The 26347-nt window shown below is 45.7% G+C and overlaps 2 protein-coding genes across 2 annotated transcripts in view; one reads left to right on the top strand and one right to left on the bottom strand.

Annotated features, from left to right (window-relative positions):
* LOC117418322 (coronin-7) overlaps positions 1–26347 on the top strand; it is a 64664-nt gene that overhangs the window by 30847 nt on the left and 7470 nt on the right. The gene's annotated exons all lie outside the window — the stretch shown is intronic.
* Positions 3777–23953, bottom strand: LOC117418384 (vasorin). Its single transcript, XM_034031369.3, has 2 exons — positions 23605–23953; positions 3777–6718 (listed from the first exon to the last, which is right to left on the bottom strand). Exon 2 carries the CDS (start codon positions 6702–6704, stop codon positions 4719–4721), a length of 1986 nt encoding a protein of 661 aa, XP_033887260.3. The 5' UTR covers positions 6705–6718; positions 23605–23953; the 3' UTR covers positions 3777–4718.

Below are 26347 nucleotides of genomic sequence, written 5' to 3'. Positions count from 1 at the left end.
CATTCTGTTGAGATGTGCGGCTAGCCTAGCAGGAGATTCCTCACCCTCTTTTTGAGAAAGTAAGAAAGTCAGGTGATCGATCCTATTGGATGGAAAGTGGTAGCAGACCTCATATCCCCTGCCTGTCATCCACGAGCGAGGTTGGGAGTGAAGGAGGGAGTGAGGGAGGGAGTAAGTGGACGAGGACGGAGTCTGGTTTCAACCCAGTGCTCTTATGGAAAGAGCACAGACTCGATTTTGCAATTCTTTGAATACATAACCCTGCCTCCCAGAGCTTGTTTGTGGCTAGTTTGTCATTTTGGAGAATTTTGGTTCCTAGGAAGGGGTTTGAGTCACTCCTGGTACTGTAGCATGGAACCAAGCCATGCATTGACAGCACAGACAGCCACCGTGCCACCGCGGGCTGCATCAGTCCTACTGTTACTATTAACAATACAATAAACTACCTGTTATGAGGCCAGAACGATCCTCCCGTGACAAACCAGGATTGCGAATCCTGTAAATACTGTGACCAGGATCATGTACATTGGAATTGTTCAATTTTTTTTATGTTTTTATTTTGTATTGCTGTTTTTAATGTGTTTTTTTTTTTTTTTTGCCCTGTTTGAATTATTTTGTTTGTTTGTTTTTTTTGCCATTGATTTTTTTATAATGTTATTACTTGCCCGCGCCCCCTTAAAAAATCAGATGCATGTCTCCACTTTTCATATGGTCCCTTGACGATCAGGTTTGACCAGAGAGAAAAGAAACCCATTCAGAGCGAGCCCTCCCCCCTGGGGTCTCTGTCTGATGAAGTTTCTTTACCAGGCTGTGTTTATCTAGAAGTGGCTGTAATGGCAGTGCTCTGGGTATCCTCTGCTGCTTCGGTGTACCCCGGCAGCGAACGCCTTATCGGAGTGTCCTGCAGCTGATAGTCCGAGAGCCAGGGAAGCCCACGGTTCGGTTCCTGTTAAGTGGGTGTACATCTTATCAGGGTTCCGCCCTATAATTGAATATAATGGAAATCAGCTGTGGGTTTAACAGAAGCGGAATTCAGCTCATTAGAAACGCTATCAACAAGGATCTCAGCATTCCTGCTTTCTTATATTTTTAATGCGCTGTTCAACAGATTTTTTTTATTAAGTTCTCATCTGGGGGGTGAGGGGGAAAATCATAACCACGTTTATTTTTTATTGAATTAAAAAAAAAAAGTATTTGTTAAGTTAAGGGTAACAGATTGTTCCATTTGGAAGAGGCTCCATATCTGTCGTCTTTAATTCTGGGCTCTTCTCTCATTTTTTTATTTTTTATAATAATTATTCAGCCACAGAGAGCTGTGGGTTTAGTTCACATGCTCAAGGACAGCCGCTGGCTGCAGTGCATAGGAGAAAGCAGTCCTGCTCCCCTCTCTGGCCCTGATCACCAAGGCATACTCCAGTCCAGTCCTGGGAAATGATTTTCAAGGGAGTTCTTCCTCCCCAGATGCCATACTCCTAGCTGGTTTAAGCTTCCCCCACTCTGTTGGGATTTAACTTGTGGCACGAATGCAGAGAGCTGCAGTGTTAGGAAGCAGAATGGCAGTGTTGAGAGAGCTGGGCTAGGAGCTTCACAGTGTGGACGCAGAATGGCACAGTGTTGAAAGAGCTGGGCTAGGAGCTTCACAGTGTGGACGCAGATGGCACAGTGTTGAGAGAGCTGGGCTAGGAGCTTCACAGTGTGGACGCAGAATGGCACAGTGTTGAGAGAGCTGGGCTAGGAGCTTTACAGTGTAGACAGCTGACTTGGACTGAGGCATACCTGGTCATCTGCAGTGGAGGTCAAAGCTATGACAGAGTGGAGAAGCAGGGCTAGGCTTAGAGTGCAGTTTAATAACCTTGTGTTGAATCAGCTGAGGACTGGGAGGGGCAGTGTGGTCCAGTTATTAGAAGTGAGACATTTTTGATCATTTTATTTTATTCAACCTTTATTTAACCAGGAAAGTCCCGTCAAGATCAAAATCTGTTTTTCTAGGGGAGGATAGTGGCTTAGTGGTTAGAACTGGGGGACTGGGAAGCAGCGAACTTGGTGTAAGATCATTCAGGTATTCAGATTCCGATTATATAGTATCTGCTGCAGCCTTTGACTTGCTGTGTAGAGCAGCTTTCAGAATTGATCTATTCTTAAGCCTCTTTTAACACGTTGTCCTTGGCACTGGGTTTCAAAACCCCGGCTTGAAAAATAAAAAAAATAATAATAAAAAAGAGCAGTGAAAATATTTACTCAGCAGCAATTTTCTGAAGAATTCGGGATAGAAAATCTGCCCTCGGCACTACAATAGGCCCTTTGAGACGCTCAGCTGGCTGCCTGGACCAAGTGCCAGGTCTCTTAAATCTGAGGAATAAAGAGCCTTTTTATTAAAACCAAAGGGAAAAAATGACCACTCAGGTGAAGCTGTCTGTCACAGACTCTGCACCCTCGGACTGCTTCCTCTGTGCGACTCGAGAGGCTGGGCTGAAAGACTGGGGAGCAGCCTGGACTGATTGAGACGTGCATAATGCTATCGAGCAGCCAGTATTTACTGAAATAAAATAAATTAAATAAGCACAGTACACGTATTGATGATTGGAAGGACCAGATGTTCAATGAACCCTTTACCCCCTTTGTTTATTTAGTCTGGTTACTCCACGTTGCTCTGTAAATAGATACAATACCCTTTGTGTTTGACTTGTTTTAGCCTTGAGAGCAGACAATCCCTAAATATACACCCGAACAAACGCATTCCGTTGACAAACATACATGCACACGTGTGTGTGCACGATAACCCCACGTGGCACACGCAAACAAGCAAACAAACAACAAAACATTCTGCACCGGTCCTCCTCCTCCTCCTCCTCCTCCTCCTCCTCCTCCTCCTCGTCCTGTGGAGTTCAACAGCGCAGTTGCTGCAGCTTTTAAGTACATGACGCACGCAGTGGCAGTGGACATGCTCACAATGCAAGGTGAGCTCATCACAGTAAAGCCCAGGCCAGGCCAGTAACAGTAACCAGAGACAATCCAGCAGGCTGCAATGATCTCTGGGGTTCTAAAATTAGGCCCTGCTTGAGCAGGGCTGTCCACAGTGATACAGAACAGCTCTCCTCTCTCTCTCTGTCTGTGTGTGTGAGTCTCTCTCTCTTTATCTCTCTCTCTCTCTCTCTAGCTATCTCTCTGGGGAGGCTCCAGATTATGAATGGGCTTTTGAGTTAATACCGTAGAATTTGAGAAAAAGGACAGCCCCCCTGTCTTGTTTTTACATTGTGCGTCGACATAAACCAGGAAGACGGCTAGTAAACTGTGGGGCTGATTTACTCAGCTTTTGCTCCAGTGAAAAGGTTTGCTCCACTTTCTTTTGAAGTGGGTGGAAAAAAAATAATAACAGGTTTCAGAATGTGAAAATGAAAACTTAGAGGAGTGAATAGGAGCCCTTAAATGAACTTTCGGAATGATGTATGTCAAGTTATGAAACATAAAGTTTTATTTTTTATTTGAGAAAAAAATTTAATGGATAGCAAAGAAAATGAAATCATAAAACACAATTATGCAGCCGTATATATATAATATATATATATATATATATATATATATATATATATATATATATATATATATATATATATTTTAATTGCTTCTTTACAAAGGGCGTCATATTTTACAAAATCAATACAGGAGAGTGGGGCTTCCCAGAATAAATAGGGAAAAAATTATTTAACATCAAAAATATTTGGAATATTTTCAATTCCTCGTGCCAGTTCCAGTTCACGTCTTTTTATATTTTTATATATATATATATATATATATATATATTTTTTTTATAGCGGAGAGAAATGTGGTAGATAATATGATCGTTCTGGCGGGTTCGTTTTTGGAAAATTTGTGGAATGTGAGTCTTAAGGACAAGTGCTCAGAAAGGCAGTGTTCTTTCTCATAGAGGCAAATCCAGCACTGCCCACACTGCCAGCAACATGGGGCCACCAGTCAGCACAGTGAAACGTCCATCTCACCGCTCCTTTGAACGTGCCCGTCTCAATGTCTTTAAAGATATTTACACAGTGAGCCCGTTCGGGCTGCTTGTTTCAGTCGCGGTCCATCCCCCCATGTGCAGCCGTGTTCCTGCGGTCAGGACGTCCCGCTGTGGGGTTATTAATGGTTCGGTTGAGGCTTGTTCAATGGAACGCTACTTGGTGGCTCAGCACCAAGGATATGTGCAGAATTCGGCAGCTGTAGAAATGTCTAGGTTTCAGCCTCTAGCGAGTCGTGTGAACTAAAACCAGGCTTGTCTCTCTGTCCTTGACCCTGTCAAATACAAATCTCCATGCTTTCAGGTAACATTCTTGAGAAGCTGCCTCTTCTCTTAATCCACTGTATTCGTGGCTTTAATTATTATTTTTTTTATTTCGTTCCCTTGCAATCCGGTTAAATCATTTTACAAGACCCATGTGTTACAACAAATATGTATTTAAAAAAACTAACAAAGCCCTGCATACATATGTGAGGCACTTATACGCAGTTTAAAAAAAAAAACACATTTTTACACAGTCTGCTTTTCAGTCATTAAAAAAAATCCTCATGGATTATTGCACATCAGTTTTTTTTTTTTTTCCCAAGCATTCAGCAACTCCAGAAGCCAGCATCTGGAACCCCCCCGATCCCTCTCTAATGGAAGGAGGGGAGGGGCAAGCCTTCTTCTCAGTCTCTCTAAGGAGGCTTTCTCTAAGAGGGGCTCAGAAGTAAGAGTTTTTCACGTTGGCCGGCACGTTGTTATTGCCGGCGCAGTGCCTGTGCATTAGCGGCACCTCGCACTCCAGCATGTTTTGGGGTTGCTTTATCTCTGGTCCCTTTGGAGGCAGAGTCCTGTTCTCCAAACATGCCTTGACCCCCTCGAGTTCCAAGGGGCAAGGGACAGCCCCCAGGTCTGGGTGACCTTTAGCACGTCTCCTGCGGAAGTAGTAGACTCCCACGGCCGCTGCCACCACCACCAGCAGCACGGCAGCCACAGACGGCACCACCATGGTGGTCAGATGCCCGTCATAGGACTGGGTGACGGGGGAATGGTGCTCCTGGCTGGAGGTCTGGGCTTCAACGCAGCAGCTGTCCTGTTGCTCTGGCTCCCCCATAGGGCTGGCGCAGATGTAGTAGGTGGAGTTGGGCCGGAGCCCACGCACTGTGTACTCCGGGTAGGATGGTGGCAGGTTCAGGTGCATCGGCCGCTTGTCTGGACCCGAGAGGTTCCTATAGGTGAGGCGAATCCCTTTCAGGTGCCGTCTGGCTTGGATGTAGCGGTGGAGGTCGACCGCTATTGACGTGCTCGTGACCTGCCTGGCGTTGATAGCGGACTCCATCTCTATGGTTGCTGTGGATATCGCCTCGGGAGTCCCCTCTGCGTTTTCGCAGTAGGGTCCCCAGAACCCTTTGGAGCAGACGCACTCAAGCTTCCCCAGGTTATCCAGCTGGCAGGTTCCCCCATTCAGACAGTTGGACGGGCAGATGTGCACCACCTTGGGGCTGGTTTTGCTGGTTGGCACTGGAGAGATTGGAGCTGGAGTGCTTTCTTCCTTGGCTGGGGGTGGTTGAGTGGAGGGCTGGCTAGGTGCTAGGGTTAGGGAGATACCAGTGGTCGACCCCGGCATAGAAGTGCTTGTGCTGACTCTGGTGGTCATGACAGTGGTGGTGGTAGGACATCCAAAATCGTGGTGCTCCAGCCTTTCAAGGACCTTGCCGGCGTTGAGAGGGGGGAAGTGACATCTGGTTTCCTCGGTCCTCAGCAGCTGCACTTGGCTGTTGCGCACCCATGGGGGAAACCAGGCTAGCGGGCAGATGCAGTTGAAGGGGTTCTCTGCCGCAGTGAGTGTCTGCAGCCTGGGAAAGAGCTTCAGGAAGCCTTCGGGCAAGCCCTGCAGGTTCAGGTTGCTCACGTCCAGCTCCTGGAGGTTGGCCAGGTTGTGGAAGTCCTCGTTTCTCAGCTGGGCTACCTGGGAGTTGCCCGCCAAGCTGAGCTTGGTTAGCCCCCGCAAAGCTTTGAGGGCGATGGGGAAATCGGTCAGCTGGTTGTCCGAGAGGTCCAGCTCATGGAGATTCCCAAGGTTTTCAAACACCTCCCCATCCAAGGAGCTGAGCCCCAGGCCAGCCAGCTTTAGGGTCTCCAGGTTGGCTGTGTGGAGGTCCCGGGCGCTCAGCGAGGGGATCTGGTTGAAGCTGATGTCCAGGAGGAGAAGCTTGGGAGTGTGGAGGGCTGGCAGCACATGGAGGCTGTTCTTCTGGAGCTTGAGTTCCAGGAGGTGGTCCAGGTCGTCGAAGGCAGCGGGGTGGATGGTGGAGATGCGGTTTCCATGCAGGTACAGGCGCTCCAGCCAGCGAAGCCCTGAGAAGCTCTCGTTGGTGATCTTCTCGATGTGGTTGGATGACAGGTCCAGGTTGCGGAGAGACTCCAGCGGGCGGAAGACCTGGCTGGGGAGGTGGGAGATTGCGTTTTGGGAGAGATCCAGGAGCTCAAGCTTGCTCAGCCCGGCGAAGTCCTCAGCGCTCAGGGAGGTGATCTTGTTCTCAAAGAGGTACAGGCTCACTGTGTCGTCTGGAACCCCTTGGGGAACCAGTGCAGCTTTCCGGTAGATGCAGAAGATTTGTTTGGGAGTGTTGCACGTGCAGTCTTTGGGGCAGCCCTGTGTGAGGACCCCAGCGAGGAAGGGAAGGAGCAGGAGAAGGAGCTTCATGATGTCACTGCAGCCTGCAAAATGACACAGAAAAACTGGTTTAGCATTCTTTTATAGTTTAGTTATACTGTAGCTATGCATCAGAACTAAAAGGTTTTACCTGCTTGATGCAATTATATGTTATATACTCGACAATTCACAATTAACAGGAGGAAGTTTGCACAGTTCTCTAAAATGTGTTGTTAATTCAGGCAAGAATAAATCTGTGTGTGTGTGCTTGTGTGTCTACATATATCTTCAGCCTCTCAATAAATGTAGTCTGCTGGGGAACGTTGATGAAGTTTGTGCTGTGGGAAGGACCATTGTTCTTCCTTTTCTTTTAGGCAAACCCTGACCCTTGACCTGCTCGTTGCAAGCTGTCAGCAGTGTCTCTCTGTTGCTGGGTCAGAGGAATACAGGACCGGTTTCAGCACTGCCTTCATATTCATATTGAAGCTGTTGACTTTGAGTCAGAGCTGGGGGGCTCTAGAGTCAGCCCACAGCAGTTCCCTGCAAATTGGAGCCACATTTACTGCAGTGCTTCCAGGCAGGCTCGCTGTGCTGTGGCACACAGGCTTCTTTGATTCGCCTGACTGACAAAAGCAGGGGTGGGGGTTAGTTTAATAACAGCAGTTTGTCTAACAAAATCATTTCCTCCCCTGTCTGGAGAGGAAATAAACAAGCAAGCAAATAAATAAACAAATAAACACAACACTGTGATACATCTCTACAAACACGTCTGCGATTGCTCTGTGCGTGTGCTGGCTTTCGTTTCAGGAGTTTTGATCTGTAATGTTTTAGATTCTGTATATAAACATTAACATTAATTGCAGACGGCAGTCATTTTGATTTTTTTTTTTTTGTGCATTAAACAAAAACGTACGGCGTGCTGCAGCTACAAACTTTAAACGTCTTTTTAAAGAGGAACGAAGACTACTGTACTGCACCTCCTGCTTTTGCAAAAAATGCGAAATGCCCCTTTTTCAGGACTTCCACAAGGAGACCAGGGTTTTGTTCAGGCCTAGGTGGATTACAGTGCTCACCGCAGAGCCTGTCAGTGCGGGCCTGTGTGTGCAGACCTTTGTGTCTGAGGAACACAGAAGCTCTTTGGGGAATAAAGGATGGGGGGGGGGCATGGGAATGTGTCTCTCGAGCAGCCTTTCAGAGCCGAAAAGGTGGTAAAAAAAAAAAAAAGTGCTTACTTTATAAGAGCCTTCCCCCCCCTTCTGCACTAACCCTGAACAAGCCTCGTTACTGCCTCCTTCAAAAACAGGCCTGGGGTGAAAGTCTCTGCGAATGGCTGTGTCACAATTGAGGTACCCGTTTGAATGTGCTCCATAGAAATGCAGTCCCAGGACGAGGCACAGAGCCTTGAATGTAGCAGAGCAGAGGACGGCTTTGTTCGTTTGTACAGAGCAGCGCAGGCAGGGCCGGGCTTGGCGCAGTGTGTTTTTTAGAAACGTTTATCTGCTTCTACAGTAAGGAGTTGAATTCAGGAACTTTTGGCTTTCAGTGAGGCTGTTTGCTGAAGAGAATGGCTCGTCCCTGTGCTTTCTCTGTTTCTGGGCTGATTAGGGAGAGGAAGACGGGACCTTGTGTTCAAGTTCACGGCCAGGCTGGAGTCAACCGTGAAGGAAGAAAGCGTTTCCTTTCCTAAAACATTTCCACTGAACAATCCGTCTATGTCTCTCGCAGTCTCTCGCACTTTCTTTTGTTTTCTTTTTCAGCCTCCCCTCTTTCTTTTCCTTTGTCTGTCTTTTCTTATTGTTTACCCTAGTTCTCATTTTTTAAATTCTGTACGGTTGGGAAGCCATGGGGGGGGGGTCTTTAGAAATTCAACCAAGGGGAGATCGATGGCAGCTTTACTAAAATATTTAGAAACTGCCTTTTTAGAGGGAGATCAAAATGAATAAATAAATAAAACGAGTCAAATGTTTCTATGAGCAAGGGATAGACCGTCTTGGTTTTCTTTTTTTTCTTTCTCTTCTCTGATTGGGGTCCCAGCACTGAGAGCCCCCCCCCAGCCCCCAGGTCTCTATCAGTCCAGACTGAGCTCTCATGCCAGCCCTGTGCAGAGAGAGGTGTGTCCTCTCGCACTGGAGAAGAAGAAACACAGCTGAGGGATTTGATTTGATTTCATTTGATTTGTCTCGAGGCCAGCTGTTTCACAGGAAAAACAAAGTCCTCAAGTCAGCGAATCCCCTTGCAGGCGGAATTGTTGTGGTTGTGTTTTGAGACGATTTAGGTATTGTATATGTTCCGTTTTTATTGACTCGGTCGCGTCTGCCAGGAAATTCCACTGAACACTCGCTCCGTCTGTGTGCTGACCGGTCCGTAGCGGGCCTTTTTTTATTCTCATTCTTATTTTATTCCAATTTGCACTCAAATCAGTGAAAAAAAACAATAGACGGTGCCAAGATTGAAGTCACATGGGGTTCTAAATATGGGTGTGGAATAATTTTCTGAGAAACAGCATAATGCGTCCTTAATCTTGTAGAAAAACAAGAGTTGCAGAAGCCATGACATTTGCACTGTTAACACTTCATGCTCCTGTGGAAACCCTCCCCCCCTCCCACCAACCTACTCCCCTTTAAGGTGTTTTTAAGAATCATTCAAGAGCTGCAAGTCAGAGTTCGAAGGTTAATGTAGCCTCCAGCGGTGTTTTCCCTACCAAAAGAAATTCCGAAAAAGCGTTGGAGACACAACAAGACTCGCTATCTCCCCCTACTGTTTACTCTCAAACACGTTCTGAATGGTGGAGAATTCAAAGGCTACAAAACTCTAAGCACCAGCATTCCAGCTCTTATCTTAGCCACTTCTCATTATGCACTTTGTCTTCCTTCTCCAATTTTCACCACCTTGAGCCCCGGTCTTGCCCTTGCCTGATATCAGCACTGTTAAGCTTGTCTTGCAGTATTCGCTACTTGTCTGAAGCTGGCTCTGTTCATGCTAGAGAAACACTCATATATATATATACTGCATCATACTGTGCCGTGTCTGCCAGTGCTACACTACCAAAAATATTGGATGTTGTTTTGCAGTGATCTAGAGGGTGTGCGTGCGAGTGTGTCTGAGGGCACAGGAACTGCAGTGCATGAAGGAGGTTGAAAATGAACGGAAAGAAAAGCAGAAGGGAGGATGAGTGCCTCTGCCCCGTCCACCCTGCTGTCTCTCTGTCAGTCTGTCTGGGTGCGGATCAGGTTGCACGACTGTTTGGCTTGGGAAGTGTCTTTTTGATCTGTATTGTTCTGAGGAACGAGCAGACCCTGACACTGCCTGTCCCTGGAGAGCAAGCCTCCCTCGCAATACACTCCACGCTGCCAAGGAGCCAGGGCAGGCAGGCAGAGGCCAACCGGGCCTTTAAAGGAAACGAAGCAGAGCTTGTGATGTATGAGTCTTACCCTGCTGTCTGGCTTTGAAAAGTGAAGACGAGAGGAGGGGCGCTGGTGTGGGTGGAGGGGCAGCCAAGCCAGTGTACACAAGATCAGTGGAACGATATCCCAAAAAAAACAGACAGAGAGATAAATGTTTTGCCATAGCAAGCATATTTCATACGACTTGTTAAAGCTACTGTTAAAAGCGGAGACAGACAAAGATATTTATGACCAGAAATCTTAGCTACCGGGTTAGGGAAAAGAGACAAGACTATTATCAAGACATTGCCAGCTTACACCTTCTTAATGGTTACTTAAGAAAAATACATTAAAAAGAGAGAGTCAGGGATCTAAGTGTTGACCACCTTGTGACCCTAAGGCGTCCGAAATCGGCTGTTAAAACACGATTTCTTAAGTTGAAAAGAAGAAAGAAGAAAAGACTTTGTGTCTGCTTTGATCAGCTGATTAGAGCTGAAGCAATCAGTGCATCAGCAGAGAAAATGTCAGTGAGCTTTACCTTCAAACAGAGAGCCTGGAGGCAGGAAGAGGGGGAGAGGTAGAGGTCAGGTACTGGAGAGAGGAATGCGCTGCTGGGGAAACTTGGGGTAAAAATAACAAACTCTCAAGGCAGGTGGGGTGGATTCACCAAGTAGCATTGGTAGCCTGCCTTCTGCAAGGTCGGAGCAGCTTTCAGTGTATACTCAGTAAATGTTAATGTAATACTATCTGAATCTCAGAAGCTTTCTATACTTATATACCTATACTTGGTTTCTGTCTCTCCTTCCTAAATGCAGGACAGAATCTTTAAGTCAATGCACATTGATAATAGTGCTGCTTCTCAGCACCTCCCACACCAGTCCGTCTCAGACCCCCTCACCCGGCCACTCTCCCCGGGCAGGGCTCCTAGACGCCTCACTCTCCCCTTGCAAGCGAGATGTAACAGGACTCCAAATTTCTCAACCCCTCTGTCATCACCTCCGTGCCCACAGCTGGCTCTCGTTACCCACAATGCACCTGGACTATCTATCACCATGGCAGCACGGGCCCATAAACCAGCTCTACCTGACAGGCTGGGTGGGGGCGGGGGGCTGTCTGTCAAGCAGCGGTCTTAATGAACTCGTCTCTCCGCGCGGAGTAAAAAATCAAATCAAAACATTGCAAACATTTCTACTGAGCCGGCCAGCCTCCTTCACTCTGAAACTGCCGAGGTCAGTGAACTTCACAAGGGTTACCCTCACTTCTGTGCTTCTTTTGACTTGAAATTAGCGCCTTACTTTCTGTATTAAAAAGTGTACAACCAATGCATAGGTCCTAAGTGTTTAGGGTGTTGTGAACATTGTGTGTAAGTATTGAAAGGTACTGGTAGTTCGAAGTGAGATTTCAGGCTAGTGCGTTTTGGCTAGAGGACCAGATTGGAAATGATGCACTGCCCTCAAGGTTCTGTCCTGGTAAAAAATGAATTGAGAAAATGAATGATGCTCATTGCTGTGTAACTCGACCCGTTCTCCTCTTTCCTAGCCTCTTGACTCTGATAGATTGCTGTGTGGGGGAGTGTGCGCACATAATGACAGACAGGACTGCAGGTGAGGTGAGGTGAGGTGAGGTGAGGTGAAGGGCGGGGCTCGGTGCTGTACTGTACTGCTGCAGACATCCAGGACTGAACGGAGCTGAATCCTCGCTACTTTGCCCAGCAATGCTGGTGGCACGCTTTGCATCTTTAAAGAATGCTGCTGACTTCTTCACCCCGGGGAACGCATTACCCTTCAGAAATGTGAAGAATCCTCCAGCCGCATTGTTATAACAGAGATTCAGTCATTGTGTGTTATTAAAATGCCAGCGGCCTATATTTAGCCAGCTATCTAAAAAATGTCTAACTGTCCTGATTTATCCTTTTATCAAGGAAAACAAATACACAGGAACTATGCACAGTGGCTAGAGGGAGATTTGTTCTTTCTTGTGTTTAAAATCTCAATACTGTGCATATGTATATTTACAGGGTAAGACCATGTATATAGTCTGACTTTGCTCCTCTTTGGCAAGGAGATTTAGTTACAGGGTCCTCACTAGACTGCATCAGGAAGCTTGCTGTTTTCTTAACATGTGAGTCCGGTCCTCCACATGACAATTACTCCAGCTGATGCCTTGCATGCTTTGCTAGGAATCCCAGTCGGTAGCTACAGTTGGGAAGCTTTGGGTTGGTTCTGCCTCCTCTTCTCTGCACCCTGCCCTGCTAATTGCAGAGAGGCGCAGTCTGTTTGTAATTGCTGGCTTGCGCTTGCTTCCTGGCACAAGGCAGGGACCCCTGACCCCCTTCGGCAAGCATCAGATTGCATCCAGATAGCAGCCTTGCACAGAAAAGGAAAGCTATTGTGCGACGTGTGATTCTCTCTTTCGTTTGATTTAACCCTTATGCACCATTCTAGTGAGCTTTCACTTGAAAAGAACAGAAAAAAAATCTGGCTGTTCATTCCCCATTGGTAGGATTAGCAGTGCACACAGTGCTGTCAGTGGCCATGTGCTATAGCTAAAAATGGCTTGTTCTGAATTGGGTTTGAAGTCAGCAGACAGAACCATCAGAGGCAAATGGATACCAGCAGTACTTTGAAAAGAACGGGCTGGTGAATCGGGAAGTTCCAGAAATGTCAGGAATTGTTGAAATATAAGTAGAGTGCGCAGTGACATTTTAAAATAGCACGGGATCTAAAAGGATATTGCAAGTGACAGCTTGATAAGTTTGCACTTCCTTGGTGGTTGAGTTTTTGATCAGAGAACTGTTTCACTAGGACCGAGGATGCTTGACTAGCTGTCTCGACGCCCTGGTAGCCGTGCTGTCTGTGGGGACTCGTTATGTTGGTGTCGCAAGCCTGCTGTTTCCTCATTCTTGGAGATTGCTCATCGTGCTCTCGAGCACGTCTTGTACTGAACTGGTTTTTCATGCTTTTAGAACCGTTTCTGACTTTTCAAGTCAAACAACCCTACCTCCTTCCACAGCACACACAGGGCCAGCGCCGGTATAAAATTAACCCTTTTCCTACTTTTTACTATCAGTCGCTCTTGTATTAACTACCAGTGAAGGTTTCCAGATCTACAAAACACATGTGAGTTTACAGCTTGGAGAATACAGTAGCTAATTCTGCCAGCAGAAAAGAAAAAGGTGCGTTGAAGTTACATCATCAAACCAGAGGACAATGTGACATTCAAGTTGGCCCCCTTTTATATTGGGTGCACGCAGTGCCATCAGGGGGCCCTGTGATGTAACTGGCTTCTTTTGAATTGGATTTGAACCGAGGTGGGTTCAAGTGGATTTCAGTGTTCAATCAGTGCTGCCCTTTTCACAGACAGGCTGCGGGACTCCTCACAAGTTAAGAAAGGCACTGTTTTCTTTCTTTTTTTTTGGCTTCAAACTCTGATGGAAGTGCAACATCAGTGCACTCATGTTGGTAAAGCCTAGAGCTAATGCAATCAGGCACTGGGTTCTAAATTAAGAGACCTAAGAAAAGATCAAAGACAAAAACTGCCTCCCGCTCCATCCACCCCCTGGCACCCGAAGAGCTGGTGGGCGCAGTTCGGACGCACTGGAGCTTGAGAGGGGACCCCCTCGTTCCTGTCAAAGCTGAGCTTGTTTCTGCTAGGACCCATCTCCCTGACCGCCTTGCCCCCATTACCAGGAGATTTAGCCTAAATCACATCTGAAAGGTCTTGATGCAGCATGGTCTAAAGCAAGCAACCCAGGCGCAACTGCGCAGATTAAGCTAATTAAAGACGAGGCGGGAGGGAGTGGAAGTGGGGGGGGGGGCATTGTTCTGTTTGTCCGCAGAGCCTCTTCTGAAATGAATGGCACTCTGTTGAAGCAGAGACAACCTGTCTCTCCCTGACTGCACGTGCATGCCGGCAGCACATTCTCCAGGGACAGTAACAGCCCAGTGTGTGAGCTCAGTTATGTACAGAGCTCTGTGCTGCTTTATTGCCTTAAGCCTTAATCCCCCCACTAGGGACTTCATCTTCAGAAGAGCATGGGTCGAGTTTCCTGAACTCACTTGAGCAGTGTGTTGGGGGCTGGGGCTTGCATTAGTTACATTTATCAGACACACACACACACACTTAAGCACACACATGCTTAAGCACACATTGGCCAGGTATGTATATAGATGTTGTAACTCTCTTTAAGGCTGTTAATTAGCACTGTTCAATATTGAATATTCTTTCAGGAACAAAGGGGGACCCTGTGCTGAATGTGTAAGAGCGCTCCAATGCCCATGCTGTCTATGCTGTACTCTGTTCAGACTGTGATCATGACAAGCCATGTCTCGTAGCTGCTCTGCGCTCTCAGGGTTTGCATTGTTTGCTCTTTCACCCTTTGTCTGCGTGTTCTTGTGGTTTCGGGGGATTGGAGAGCGATACTGACAGGGATTAGAGTGCGGTGTGATGCTGCAGGAATGCAGTCTTGCAAGTCCAGCTGACACTGAAAGCGTTCCAGGGAGGCTGCCTCGTATCATCTGCATGAATATTAATAACTGAGGAGGGAGCGGGGAAAGCAATGAGGTAATGAAATGCACAGCGACTCAAAGCAGCCACATCCTGTCTCTCAGGTCAGGCCTGGAGCTGCTGAAAGCTACTGCGCAGGAAGGGCTTTCTGCCAGGCACAAGAGTGCACGCACACGGACACGCACACACACACACACTGACACACTCACACTCTCACACACACTCACACACACACACACACTGACACTCACACTCACACACTCACACACACACTGACACTCACGCACACACACTGACACACTCACACTCACACACACACACACACTGACACACTCACACTGACACACACTGGCACTCACACTCACACACTCACACTGACACACACACACACACATTGACACACCCACCAACCCCCACACACACACGCACACACTCACACTGACACACGGACACACACACACACACACACACACACACACACACACACACTCACACTGACACACGGACACACACACACACACACACACACACACACACACACTCACACTGACACACGGACACACACACACACACACACACACACACACACACACTGACACTCACACTCTCACACACACACACACACACACACACACACACACACACACACACTGACACTCACACTCTCACACACACACACACTGACACACTCACACTGACACACACATACACACATACACATACCTACACACACACAATAACTCTCAGCAGTGCCTAGTCCATGTCTCGGTACAACCTACATTCTATAGTCTCACTACAGAAAAACAACACTTTAAATAATGCTATACATTTACCCTAGGATTCCATTTTAATTAAGCCAGCGCTATCTTTACAATGCTTTTAAAAAAGATACCAGATATCCAACCGTTATGATAACTGTGTGCAATTATCAGTGCTTAAAACCGAATCCTAAGTGCTTGAATGTCCTCCTGTTAGGTCTCTGGGCTGCACATTTCTACTTTCACAACCTTTTAGCAAAAACGGATGCACCACGGAGCTTTGGAAAACAGCCAGCGTTGTGTACTAAGAGCAATGTACCAGGCTGGCAATGGTAACACATCAGCTGCACATCCAGAATGAAGCGGATTGATCAGCAGGTATGTTTGTAACTGAGATCCCTGCAGTGATTCAGCAGGTATGTTTGTAACTGAGATCCCTGCAGTGATTCAGCAGGTATGTTTGTAACTGAGATCCCTGCAGTGATTCAGCAGGTATGTTTGTAACTGAGATCCCTGCAGTGATTCAGCAGGTATGTTTGTAACTGAGATCCCTGCAGTGATTCAGCAGGTATGTTTGTAACTGAGATCCCTGCAGTGATTCAGCAGGTATGTTTGTAACTGAGATCCCTGCAGTGATTCAGCAGGTATGTTTGTAACTGACATCCCTGCAGTGATTCAGCAGGTGTTTTTCTTCTTTTTCGTGAAGTCACTCCTTTTTTCTTGAGACAATGAGCGTGCTGAATCAGTAAACTGGCTGGTTTTACTGATGCAGAACTGGCAGTTAATAGCAACTGCTTGTTTATGATTGTGTTTTCCAGTGGAAGTTGTATTAAACAGAGACCACATGCATGTAGAGATGAATCGGTCTAGCTAAAGCGAGTCATGCAAGCAGGGCCGGTTGTAGGTACGACAGGTCTGTGAGTTCCACAGGAGCACGTGACAGTCTGCTGATCCCAGCTGTCGGCAGCGCAGGAGACTTCACCGCCACATTTTCGCCTCTCCTTACTTTACGTGACTTAGGAAATATACCCCAAGTCAGGACAACTTTTATATAAAGACCACATGTCACTGAAGACCACATTTGAGTCTCTTGTTTCACTGTCTTCATTCTTTGTTTCCGTCCCAGCTGTCTGCCGTGGAGGAATTGAATGCCCCTGCTTTAAATAAAAAGTGGAACTCCCCCCCCCCCCCATAAAAAAAGCTGCCTAATTTCATCTGCTTCCTCTTCAAACAGCTGTGGTGCCCCTCTCTCTGTTTATAGCCCTGGCGCTCACGTGCGGGCTCACATACTGTCAGCCACAGGAGCCCTTTCATCCCTGTGCTTGGGAAGCTTGACTTGTTCTGTAGCGTCGGTTCAGCCTCTGAAAGGGCAGCAGTGAGTCCGAGAGTCAAGACTGGGACTCCTGGCATACTGACAGACCCACAGACAGAGGAAAAACACTCATCACCATTAGAATAGCTACATGTATAGGTTTGCTGGTTCAACTGCTTTTGAAGTCTGAAACAGGGCACACAAACAGCTTCCTGCGGCTTTTGGACTGCGTTACAGAATCTGGAACTCCAGAAAAGTAATTATCTAACCCTTTGAGTAAATATTTATTAAGGCCAAGTGAAACGCGGCTAGCAGTCATTGACAGAGGGGGGTGGGTCATGACGCAGGCCCCCAGAAAGCCGCCTGTGAAATATTGTTTTTTAATTTTATTAAAAGAGCCCTAGACAATTAATAAAACTCTTGCTGTTTGTGTTTGATCCTTCAGCAACTTTGTAGTGGTTTCGAGTCATCTGTTAACAAGATGTCAAAATTAAAAATAACGAGATCCCAACAAAACCACTCGGGGGGGGGGGGGGGGGGGGGAGACAAAACAAGAAAGCAAGCTCTCCTGGGCCTGCAGGCCCCTCTGACATGAATGAGAAAGAGAAAGAGAGAGACGCTGGTTTGAAAGGGAAATCAAACCCATGAATGGGCAGAGCTGTTACAAATATTCCCCAGTTCACATACAGATAGTCTCAGACACTGGGTTAAACAGCCTGTCTGTCACCACTCCAGATTGGAGATCAAGTCTGGGTTAAACCACTAGGCTACACTGCCTTTAGGATTCAGTTGCAGGGTTTTAGAAAACGAAATTGTAGTTACAATAGGGATAACCTTCAAGGGACTCGTACAGAACTTCCTGGGGTTAACAATCCAGTGTCCTCTTAATCTCCACTGGGACTCTGGGAGCTGACAGGGGCATGAGCTGCCCACACAACCAGGCAGCAGTGCTGTAACCCCTGGGGTATTGGGCTTATCCTGCAGTTCAGTGTCCACAAACACGCCAGATGTGTGCAGAGATCAAACGCTCTGGTGGTCAGTGGCCCGAGTGAGAGCTCAGAGCTTTGGTCCAGCAGATAGCAGGATCCATGAGGTTGATCTCAGGACTGCATGGGGAGTCGGCCACAATAAGGAGGCTTCAGATCCCTTAAGCCCTGTCTGTTGTTACCTGTTTTTATTTCACATGACAAATCCAGCATCACAAACTGCGCTTTTGAAAAACCCAACTGTAGTGATTCGTTGTTGGGTTTTAGCAGTGCCTGGACTCACAGCAGAGGTTACTGAGAGTCTTGCTGTGTTCCACACAGGGATGCCCAGGGTTCTGGAGATCACATGGTGTATGTGTGTTGGATTACAGCACCCTCAACCCCAGTGCTGTGATTGAGCTGGTTTTCATGGAGAGTCCACCCAGACATACCCCCACGTCCTCAGGGTCCCAGGCTCAGCTCCTGCTCACAAGGCACAATTTCCTTAATTATGACTTAAGATTAAAAGGCTGTTTTTACTGCATTCTGAAATGTAGCTATTTGTGGTCAGGTTCAAGGACAGAGTAAGCTTTCCAAAAACAATACAGAGATGGAATGTGACCTTTTTATTTTCCTTTTCTTTTTTCAAGACATTAACCATAATAGGTACATCTGCAGTGGATTTTTTTTTTTTTTTTTAAATAATTAGAAGAAAAAAGTGTAGGGTTTTTGTTTTGTAGTCGAAACTCGAGGGAATTGTATACGTTTCCTGGGTAATGTTTTTTGTATCAGCTGGCACTAGAAGACAGGTAGACCGGTGTGTAATGTAGTAGAATGCTATCTCTAGTCAGGAGTGCGACGGCAGGACGGTGCCCAGGCAATCACTGCACTTCATTCAGCCTCCCCCCGGGGTCAAACTGGATGAATGCACAGCTGCCAGCCTGGTGTGCTTGTTAACAATATTTTAGTTTGATCTGTTTTTGTTTGTTTGTTTTACACCAGAGTATCTTAGGTGTAAAGAGTAATCCCAATCAAGTGGAGAAACATTTCTGCTAGTGCCTTCATCAGTGCATTGAGCAGAATTACAGTAAATCAGTCTGCTGTAAATGCTACGTGACTTGCGGTTCACGGTTTAGACATCAGTCACACTGATCACAGTGCTTGACAAGCGGGTTACCGTCAGGTTCAAGAGCTGAGGCACGTGTCCCGACTTGTTCCAAACTGAACCCGCATCGCAGTTTTGAAGTCACTATACCGGCTTCCTTTTCAATCCACAATTGATTTTAAAGATGTGAAATGTTACCTGTTATCACGTACAGTAACCCGTAACACGACGTGTATCACAATCCACTTACTGGGCTTGGTGGACCTGGTGAATGTATTGAAGACAGAAGGGTCCCTATTCCCTGCCACAGTTTAACCACGTGTGCCAGCGCTGTTATTCCAGGGGGTAGCTTTCGAAGAGTAATACAGTTTTGTTACTAATAAGTAACATGGATGGACTTTGTAGTGAATCTTGGGAGTTCATTTTCAGCTACGTTTTGTTTTAAAAAGATTAGCTAACTAAGGTCTAATGGCTCGGAGAAATTTCAGCCTCCCTAATAGTAAATGTCATGATTAGTAATGGGTGTGACTCGGACAGCTCAGCTTTGTTTGTGTTTGAGTTTGTGACAGGGCTGGATTAGGAAGGCATTCTCTCTGCTTCATTGACTGCAAGACACAGCCAAACACCCAGCTCCACTAACACAAACACCGCCTCACCTCTTCACACAGGACAGGCTTACTAGGAACAGCAGAGACTGAGGAAACAGGCTGGCTTCTTGTAAGGGTAATCACATATAATCACAAAACAAATGAATCCCTAGAACTGACCCCAATCTCGTTTTTTTCAACACTCAGCATTGACCCAGCATTTTTTTAAGTGGACTTTGTTTCCGCAACCCTTCGATTTATGTAAATCTAGTTTTGAACGCTAATTTCCGAACCGCTAAGCCTCTTTTCTCTCACACAGTCATATGGTTCATACCCCTTTCTCAGTCCTCAGCATTGTTCAGCAGTGGAAGGCTCTCTGTGCTAATGCTGTCTTGGGTATAAAGCATTCCAGCCTGATGCTAAAGCTGTCTCTGCTCTAGCGCGGGTGTTACACAGTTGAGGCTCTCTGCTTTATAACAGTCTCTAATAGTCCTCCTCCCCACACCAATGCAGCCCCTGCCAGCCTCACACTCAGGCATGCCCGTTTCCACACACTCAGAACGACACGGCCCTCATCATCGTTATACTGAGCAGACAGTCACATGTGAATGATACTGTATATATACTATATATAGTACAGAGTATTCAGAACCAGCAAAGCGCTCTCTATCCAAGGAGAATCAGGAGCCAGACAGACACTCCTCAATCATTACAAATACTTTATGAAGTCACTGATAAACTGATAACTCACTGATTTAATAATGTTTGTGTAGCAGAAAGGTAAGCGTAAAACCTGACCACATCCACATTCATCACATGCTTTACATGCACTAGCGACTGACACTGCGATTGACACTGCTGAGAGGCAGCGCCCAGCGGAAGGGTTAAAAGACCACGCATAGCCTGTGAGCAGGGCAACAATCAGCCAGCCCTGCTCACTATGGTAGAAAGTAGTTAACTCAATTAGTCCCACCTGCTTGAGCAGCACTGCTCTCCTGCTGCAGAGCGAGCAAACAGGCAGCACTGCACCCGGGCCATCATTACCGCTTCCAAACTGAAGAGAGATTCTTAATGCATTTGTGTTGTTACGGGGGATGCAGCTTTCCTCTGCGAGTTTGTTGAAGTTCCTAATTTACTGAGCTGTTTAGCCGAGAGGCATTGCGTCAAAGGTGTGGAGGTTAACAAAGGACTGGATTAGCGCCCTCATTCAAGTGCACCAGGCAAAGCGCAAACGACATGAATTCACCTGTTGGGTCTGTGAGCCACACTGTTGCACTGAGGGATGGGACTATTTTGAAGCACTGAAAAGAACTTGCATGGGACATGAAGCACTTCATGTGTGACAGTTCAAACACCAAAACGCTGGGTAATCCTGACTGTAGTTTCAGCACCCCCGCCCTCCGCCCCCCACACACACACTTCAGCTTACCAATTTCTTTTCACTACTTGACTCGTTTTAGGAATTATTAGCTGTCTGATTTAGGACTTTTGGGCCCCCCTATTTAGTTTCCATGGTGGTGTGACCCAAGCACTTATTACCTGACCTCTGGGCTTAGCCCAGGGACTCTGAGAGGGAGAGGAGGGAGAGGGGAGGGGTCCGGTTAGAACTCAAGAGTTAATCTCCTGGCTCATTGCTCATTTCCACCGTTCACAGAAAATCAGGCCGGCACTTCAGCTTTTTAATTAAATTGCTGTGGCAGCCGATATGGAATGTTTGCTTTTTTTTTTCTGCCTCCTGCCCTGCTCTCTCGCTCTCTCGCTCGCTGTCTCTCTCCAGATCTGACTTTTCTAAATGTCACTATCCTGCAGGCAGGTTGGGGTTTGGCTGCCACACTGCATACCAGACGACAGAAACGTCTTGTTCCCTTTTGCAGCAAAAACAAAAAATCAATGCCAAGTACGACTCTCCTTAAATAACTGCTACCTCACACATTGAAATGAACCATGCCGGCCTTGGTCTTGCACTGTTGTAAGCATCGTGGTAGCACAATGTTATTGTGCACGTTTATTTCTATATACTGTATGAGCCTAAAGACAGGATGTTTTATCACCTGCGTTAACCCTTTAGGCACCCCAAGCTAGTTGGAACAGCCTGCTTATGACCTGTGAGGCCGGCCAGGCTCATTTGAATCTGCTAATTGTTTTACTGGCACTGCAACAATTGAAATGAAACCCATGGAGATAACGACTGTGATAGCAGGACTTGCTCAGATATGCTTTACAGTCATGCGCTCGGGGTCAGAGCTGGAGACTGGCAGCCAGCAGATCCATGAATCTACACTGGGGCGGAGTCAGCAGGGATGGAAATAAGACTCCTGTTGCACAGCAGTTTCACCCATTCCAGGTTTTGAATTCTCTCAACTGCTGATTTGTTTTGGAACCGCGCCCGGCACGCTCTAGCAATTTCAGTACATTGCTGTAACGTGTTCAAAGGTCTTTTTTAATGGTAATGGCTATATCAACCACGGTGCATGAGTGCTGATTTTGTTGCGGGGTATTCACCCCTGCCCCTTAACCAGAGCTAAAAGGCTGATCCATTCCCTTCCACCTAGTCCCCTGCCTGTCCTGATGTTGGACCAGTCACCCCAAAGCTGCAGAGGGGAGCAGTTTGCACTAAGAGGCTGGATGCAGGCTAGACAGGGACATTTTTACACCTCTGAGCCGCAATGAAATTCCTGTCCAGACCTCAGCAATGTCCAGGCGTCCTACCCAGGCTGCCAAACAGCAAGGCACAGAATTCCTGCTCGGCGCTCTCTGTGCTTCCAGCTATATTATAAAACAAGCTGTTCAGATATTTCCTTCCCAGATTTAAATAAATTAACAAAACATCTTGGAGAAGTGACGGCCAGCATTAACCCTGCTTGAGGGTAAACGCCCGGCCAGGTCCCATTAATCATTGCAGAATGTGATGTATTGATTTCTTTTTTGTAAAGAACATCGGGTACTGTCTGGCAGAATACACATGTTCATCTGGGCAAATACATTACGAGCTCTCCGATTACTAGCCCCTAAAACCTTCGCAGGGGGTCTGCTGTGACAGGTCCTGTGACGGTTATTTTGGCTGAGCGACCACACAGCTATTGCAAACCGCTAATTGTTTTCTAACTGCGTTTCCCACTACCATCCCCCGTGGTTTTTGTATTCCAGTTATGCTTGAAATTAACGACCTTGCTGTAATTGGCTCACTTATGAAACATATTACAACTAAATAATTAGAACCCTAATGATAAAAAAACTAAAGTACAACATCAAACCGTTGGGACTGTCCTGTGCGTTTGTACGCGGTCACCGTGACAGGCACTCTAAAGGGTACCCGAAGTTCGTTATTAAAGTGTATTATTTCGCGTGTAAATAAATCCAGGCAGTACAGTCAGTTGGACTGTGTGGCGAGTGGTGCCTGCGGTGAGAGTGGCACGTCGAAGTTTCATTTTTTATTCTGCCCAAGATTATTTTTTTGTTCTAAAATTGTCTGCTATTTATATTTTGGTTGCAGATGAAAAAAAAGTGGTACTTAAACACAGACGTTTTTATAAAACAAATCTGATATGAAACGTATAACATTGATATGCTAATATTCCACGGTACAATGTATTTCATTGCAACTAAACATCTTTATGTTTCTCAACTACATTAACTTAATAATAAAAATAATAATAATAATAATAATAATAATAATAATAATAATAATAATAACATGGATACTAAAGCAATGTAAAATGCTGTATCTCAAGTTTCTGTGTTTGGGTATTTTCACCTTCTTAACCACTGTATTTCACCAAATGCTGCGATGCTCAGTTGGGTGTAATTTAAGAATGCCGGAGCAGAACTCTGCTAGTTAATTCTACCGGATCTCAAGAGTGTCGCGCTCGCTTGAGATCACAGCACCGTGTTAACACAGGACTTTATCACCGCCTCATTATTAAAACTGGCTCTCGCTTTAAAAAAAAAAAAAAAAAAAATTATATATATATACACACACACATATATATGGTATACTTTAAAAACATGAAACAGAGTTCTTTAAAAAAAAAAAAAAAAAAAAAAACGACCCACAACCAAACGTTTTCGAAATTCTTTTGCCATTACGTTTATAATAGTATTTTTAGGAAAACTTTTGCAAAACTTTTGTAAAGTTACTGTCGCCAGATCAAACACACACACGAGTCCAGCAATACAAATGCAACAGTACCTCACAAATCCAAATAATATTATTATTAGCTATATATATATATATATATATATATATATATATATATATATATATATATATATATATATATATATTCTTCATTCATTCTGCAGGGTACAGTAAGCACCTGAGGAGACGACACTTACCGGTACAGGCAGTGGTTAACGGAGATGCCCAGGGCTTGTGCTGCCGATGCTTCCACTCCACAAACTTGATTTTTAATCAGTACTTTTATTTATTTATTTTTTTGAGAGAGAGAAAAAAACTTTTTTTCCAAGTCCCTGCTTAGTTCATGATTGACGTTCAGAGACCTGCACGTCTCTTTCCTAGTCGGGGCTGATTCCCGTTTGCAGACGGCTTTCCCCCTTTTTTGGATTGCAATGCACAGTGTAACGTCGTAGTAGTCGTTGCAGCAGTAGCACGGATCCCCGGCTCGCGTAATAAAGGCTTTCTGACTGGACCTGAAGAAAACACTGTTCTACTGAGTTAGGTGAGTGAGTACTTTAAGATTGGAAGAAAGGGGCGGCACGGTTAGGACTGGGCGGGGATAGAAGCGCTCCAAATTCCGTCTGTGTATTCTGATTGGATGAGAAGTTTCTTTACCTTCTAAAAGAGGCGGGGCCAAGCGAGAGAAACTAGTGGAAGTGTAGTTTAACCCTTTGCTGTTTGTCTCCCAAAACTTTTTGCGCGAAATCCAGTTGATTTGTATTTAAGATGATTATTTATAGGAACTAAGTGGAAGCTTAGAATAGACAAATATATGAAACTTACTCATTATGATATATTAAAGATGCATCATAATCATTAATATATTTAATTAATATATTTAAACTAAAACTCTTAATTGTGTATGTTTGTTTTAGGAATAATTTAATGCCACCCGTTACAGCAACACACTAAAGTATTTATGCAGCATTGCTTCCATAAAGTTTAGTAAAGCAGTATTCTTTGTAATGCATTCATTTAATACTGCAATATGCTTCTGCTGGTCATAAACTCCTGTGAATTTTCCTTTCAGCAATGCACTGTGTGTTATAATATGATTTGAAAAGGCCTGAGAACAGTTGATTCGTGGCAGGAGCACCTGTATTGTTTCCGTTAAATAAATACAAAAATAATAATCTTAAAAAATGAAAAAGCAACACGTTGGGTTGTAAGCAGAGTCCCTGCACGTACACACAGACACACACTCACTCACGCACACGCACAGTGACACACTGAAGTTCAAGACTCGGTAAACTTGTTCTGTGTGTCAGTGTCCTGATTCGAGCATCTGGGTAAAACGAGAAGCTCACAGTGTTGGTCCTGCCTGCTAGATTCTTACTATCTCTGCAACAGCTTCCTTCCACACGTCTGCAGAGCCGTCTTTGCTTCTTCTGTCGCCAGACTCTGCGACTACATTTGCTGACCTGTCGTAGTCTTATCAGTTGAACGCACGTCTATAAATAGTGAACCGCAGTTTTATAACAGAGTAATGTTTTGCAGAACCAATCTTGTTACTGTTGATTTTGCGTGCCTCTTGGAGTGGCAGGTCGCTGTAAATTTTGCAGCGCTACAGTGTGGCTTTGCATCATACGCAGGGGAATGTGCTTTAGGCAGAATGAAAACAAACTTGTTTTTTCTCTGGGTTTTTGTAAACTTTCTTGAATAAGTGGCCTAATCCTGACCTTCCTGAGTGAGCGGAAATAGCTCTTACTCCTAATAGTGAGCGCCTGTGACTTGGTATGTAAACATGCGTTGCGTCCTAGTTACTGTACACGACAGATCGGCAGATTTAATTTCCTGACTTGATCGGTTTGTGCAATAACACAGTTCTCAGTTCTCAGACGAAACCACTATTTAATTTTTTTTTCCATGTTTTTGGAGCTGTGCCCCCGACCCCCCCCGGGGTGCAATAGCATACAGATGAATCAGTCCCAGAGTACCGCACACACAGACAGCACTCTGTTCTCCCAGGCCTTGTTAAAGCTGATAAGGTAACAGGGATCTGCTGCTGCACCAGTGCACTGCCCCTGTGCACCCTGTTCCCTCGGCTTGTTTGCACACAGACTGGCTTATCAGAACACTCAAGGTCAGGCTGGTTCTTTCCCTCTTTCTCTCTTGCGCTCTCTCTGCTCTCTCTCTCCCTCTCGCTCTCCCTCCTCCTCCCTCTCTCTCTCTCTCTCTCTCTGCTCTCCTGCTGCCTCTGATTTGAGGCTCCAGTGCACCCACTCCAATGAGGCTATACTGCTGTCTCTACCCCTATAAAAGTTTACCACAGTATTTTGCGTGGTATTTTTGCAGTTGTTATGCTGTGCAATTTCCATAGTTTACCCTGGTTTCCCATTTCTTTGTAAGAATTACCTGCTATTATTCTTTACAGTGCTTACCTATGCTTTATCATGCACCAAAGCTCTTCTGTAATGGAGAATGCTGCCCCCTGGTGTGAGGGAAGGGAAAATAAGTAATCGCTGTTTAGCTGCCTATGCGAACAGGGCTGACCACCTGTGTAGTGTTTAAAACTGTGAGGGTGCTGGGCTTGCAGATAGGCATATTATTCATATTTGATTTATTTATTTATTTATTTATTATCTATCTGTACCTTTGTTTTGGCCATCAAACCATTTTGTTTTGTGTTCCTGTTTGTTTTGTTTTGTCAGGTGGTTCAGGCCTAGCCCCAGCCAGCAACATTACCATAGTTACCCTTAACATCTGCTTGTGCTGGAATGAGTTTCATAGGCCCAAGCTACAGAAATACTGAGGTTCATACTGCAGTCCATTTTTTTAATAAGTCATACTAGTCTTTTTTTTAAATATACATTTGTGGGTAATAATATCCGGACGTCATCATTTCAGTTTTGTAAATTTAGTAACGTTTATAAATAGTTTTTCGGGAACAAATTGGTCCTT

This window comes from Acipenser ruthenus, chromosome 13 (assembly GCF_902713425.1).
Source record: "Acipenser ruthenus chromosome 13, fAciRut3.2 maternal haplotype, whole genome shotgun sequence".
Lineage (NCBI taxonomy): Eukaryota > Metazoa > Chordata > Actinopteri > Acipenseriformes > Acipenseridae > Acipenser > Acipenser ruthenus.
The sequence above is the reverse complement of the archived record's forward strand: the minus strand, read 5'-3'. Positions and strand labels throughout refer to the sequence as shown.

Coding starts and splice junctions, on each gene's coding strand:
- LOC117418384 (XM_034031369.3), bottom strand. CDS start 6,704: ATGAAGCTCCTTCTCCTGCTCCTTCCCTTCCTCGCTGGGGTCCTCACA.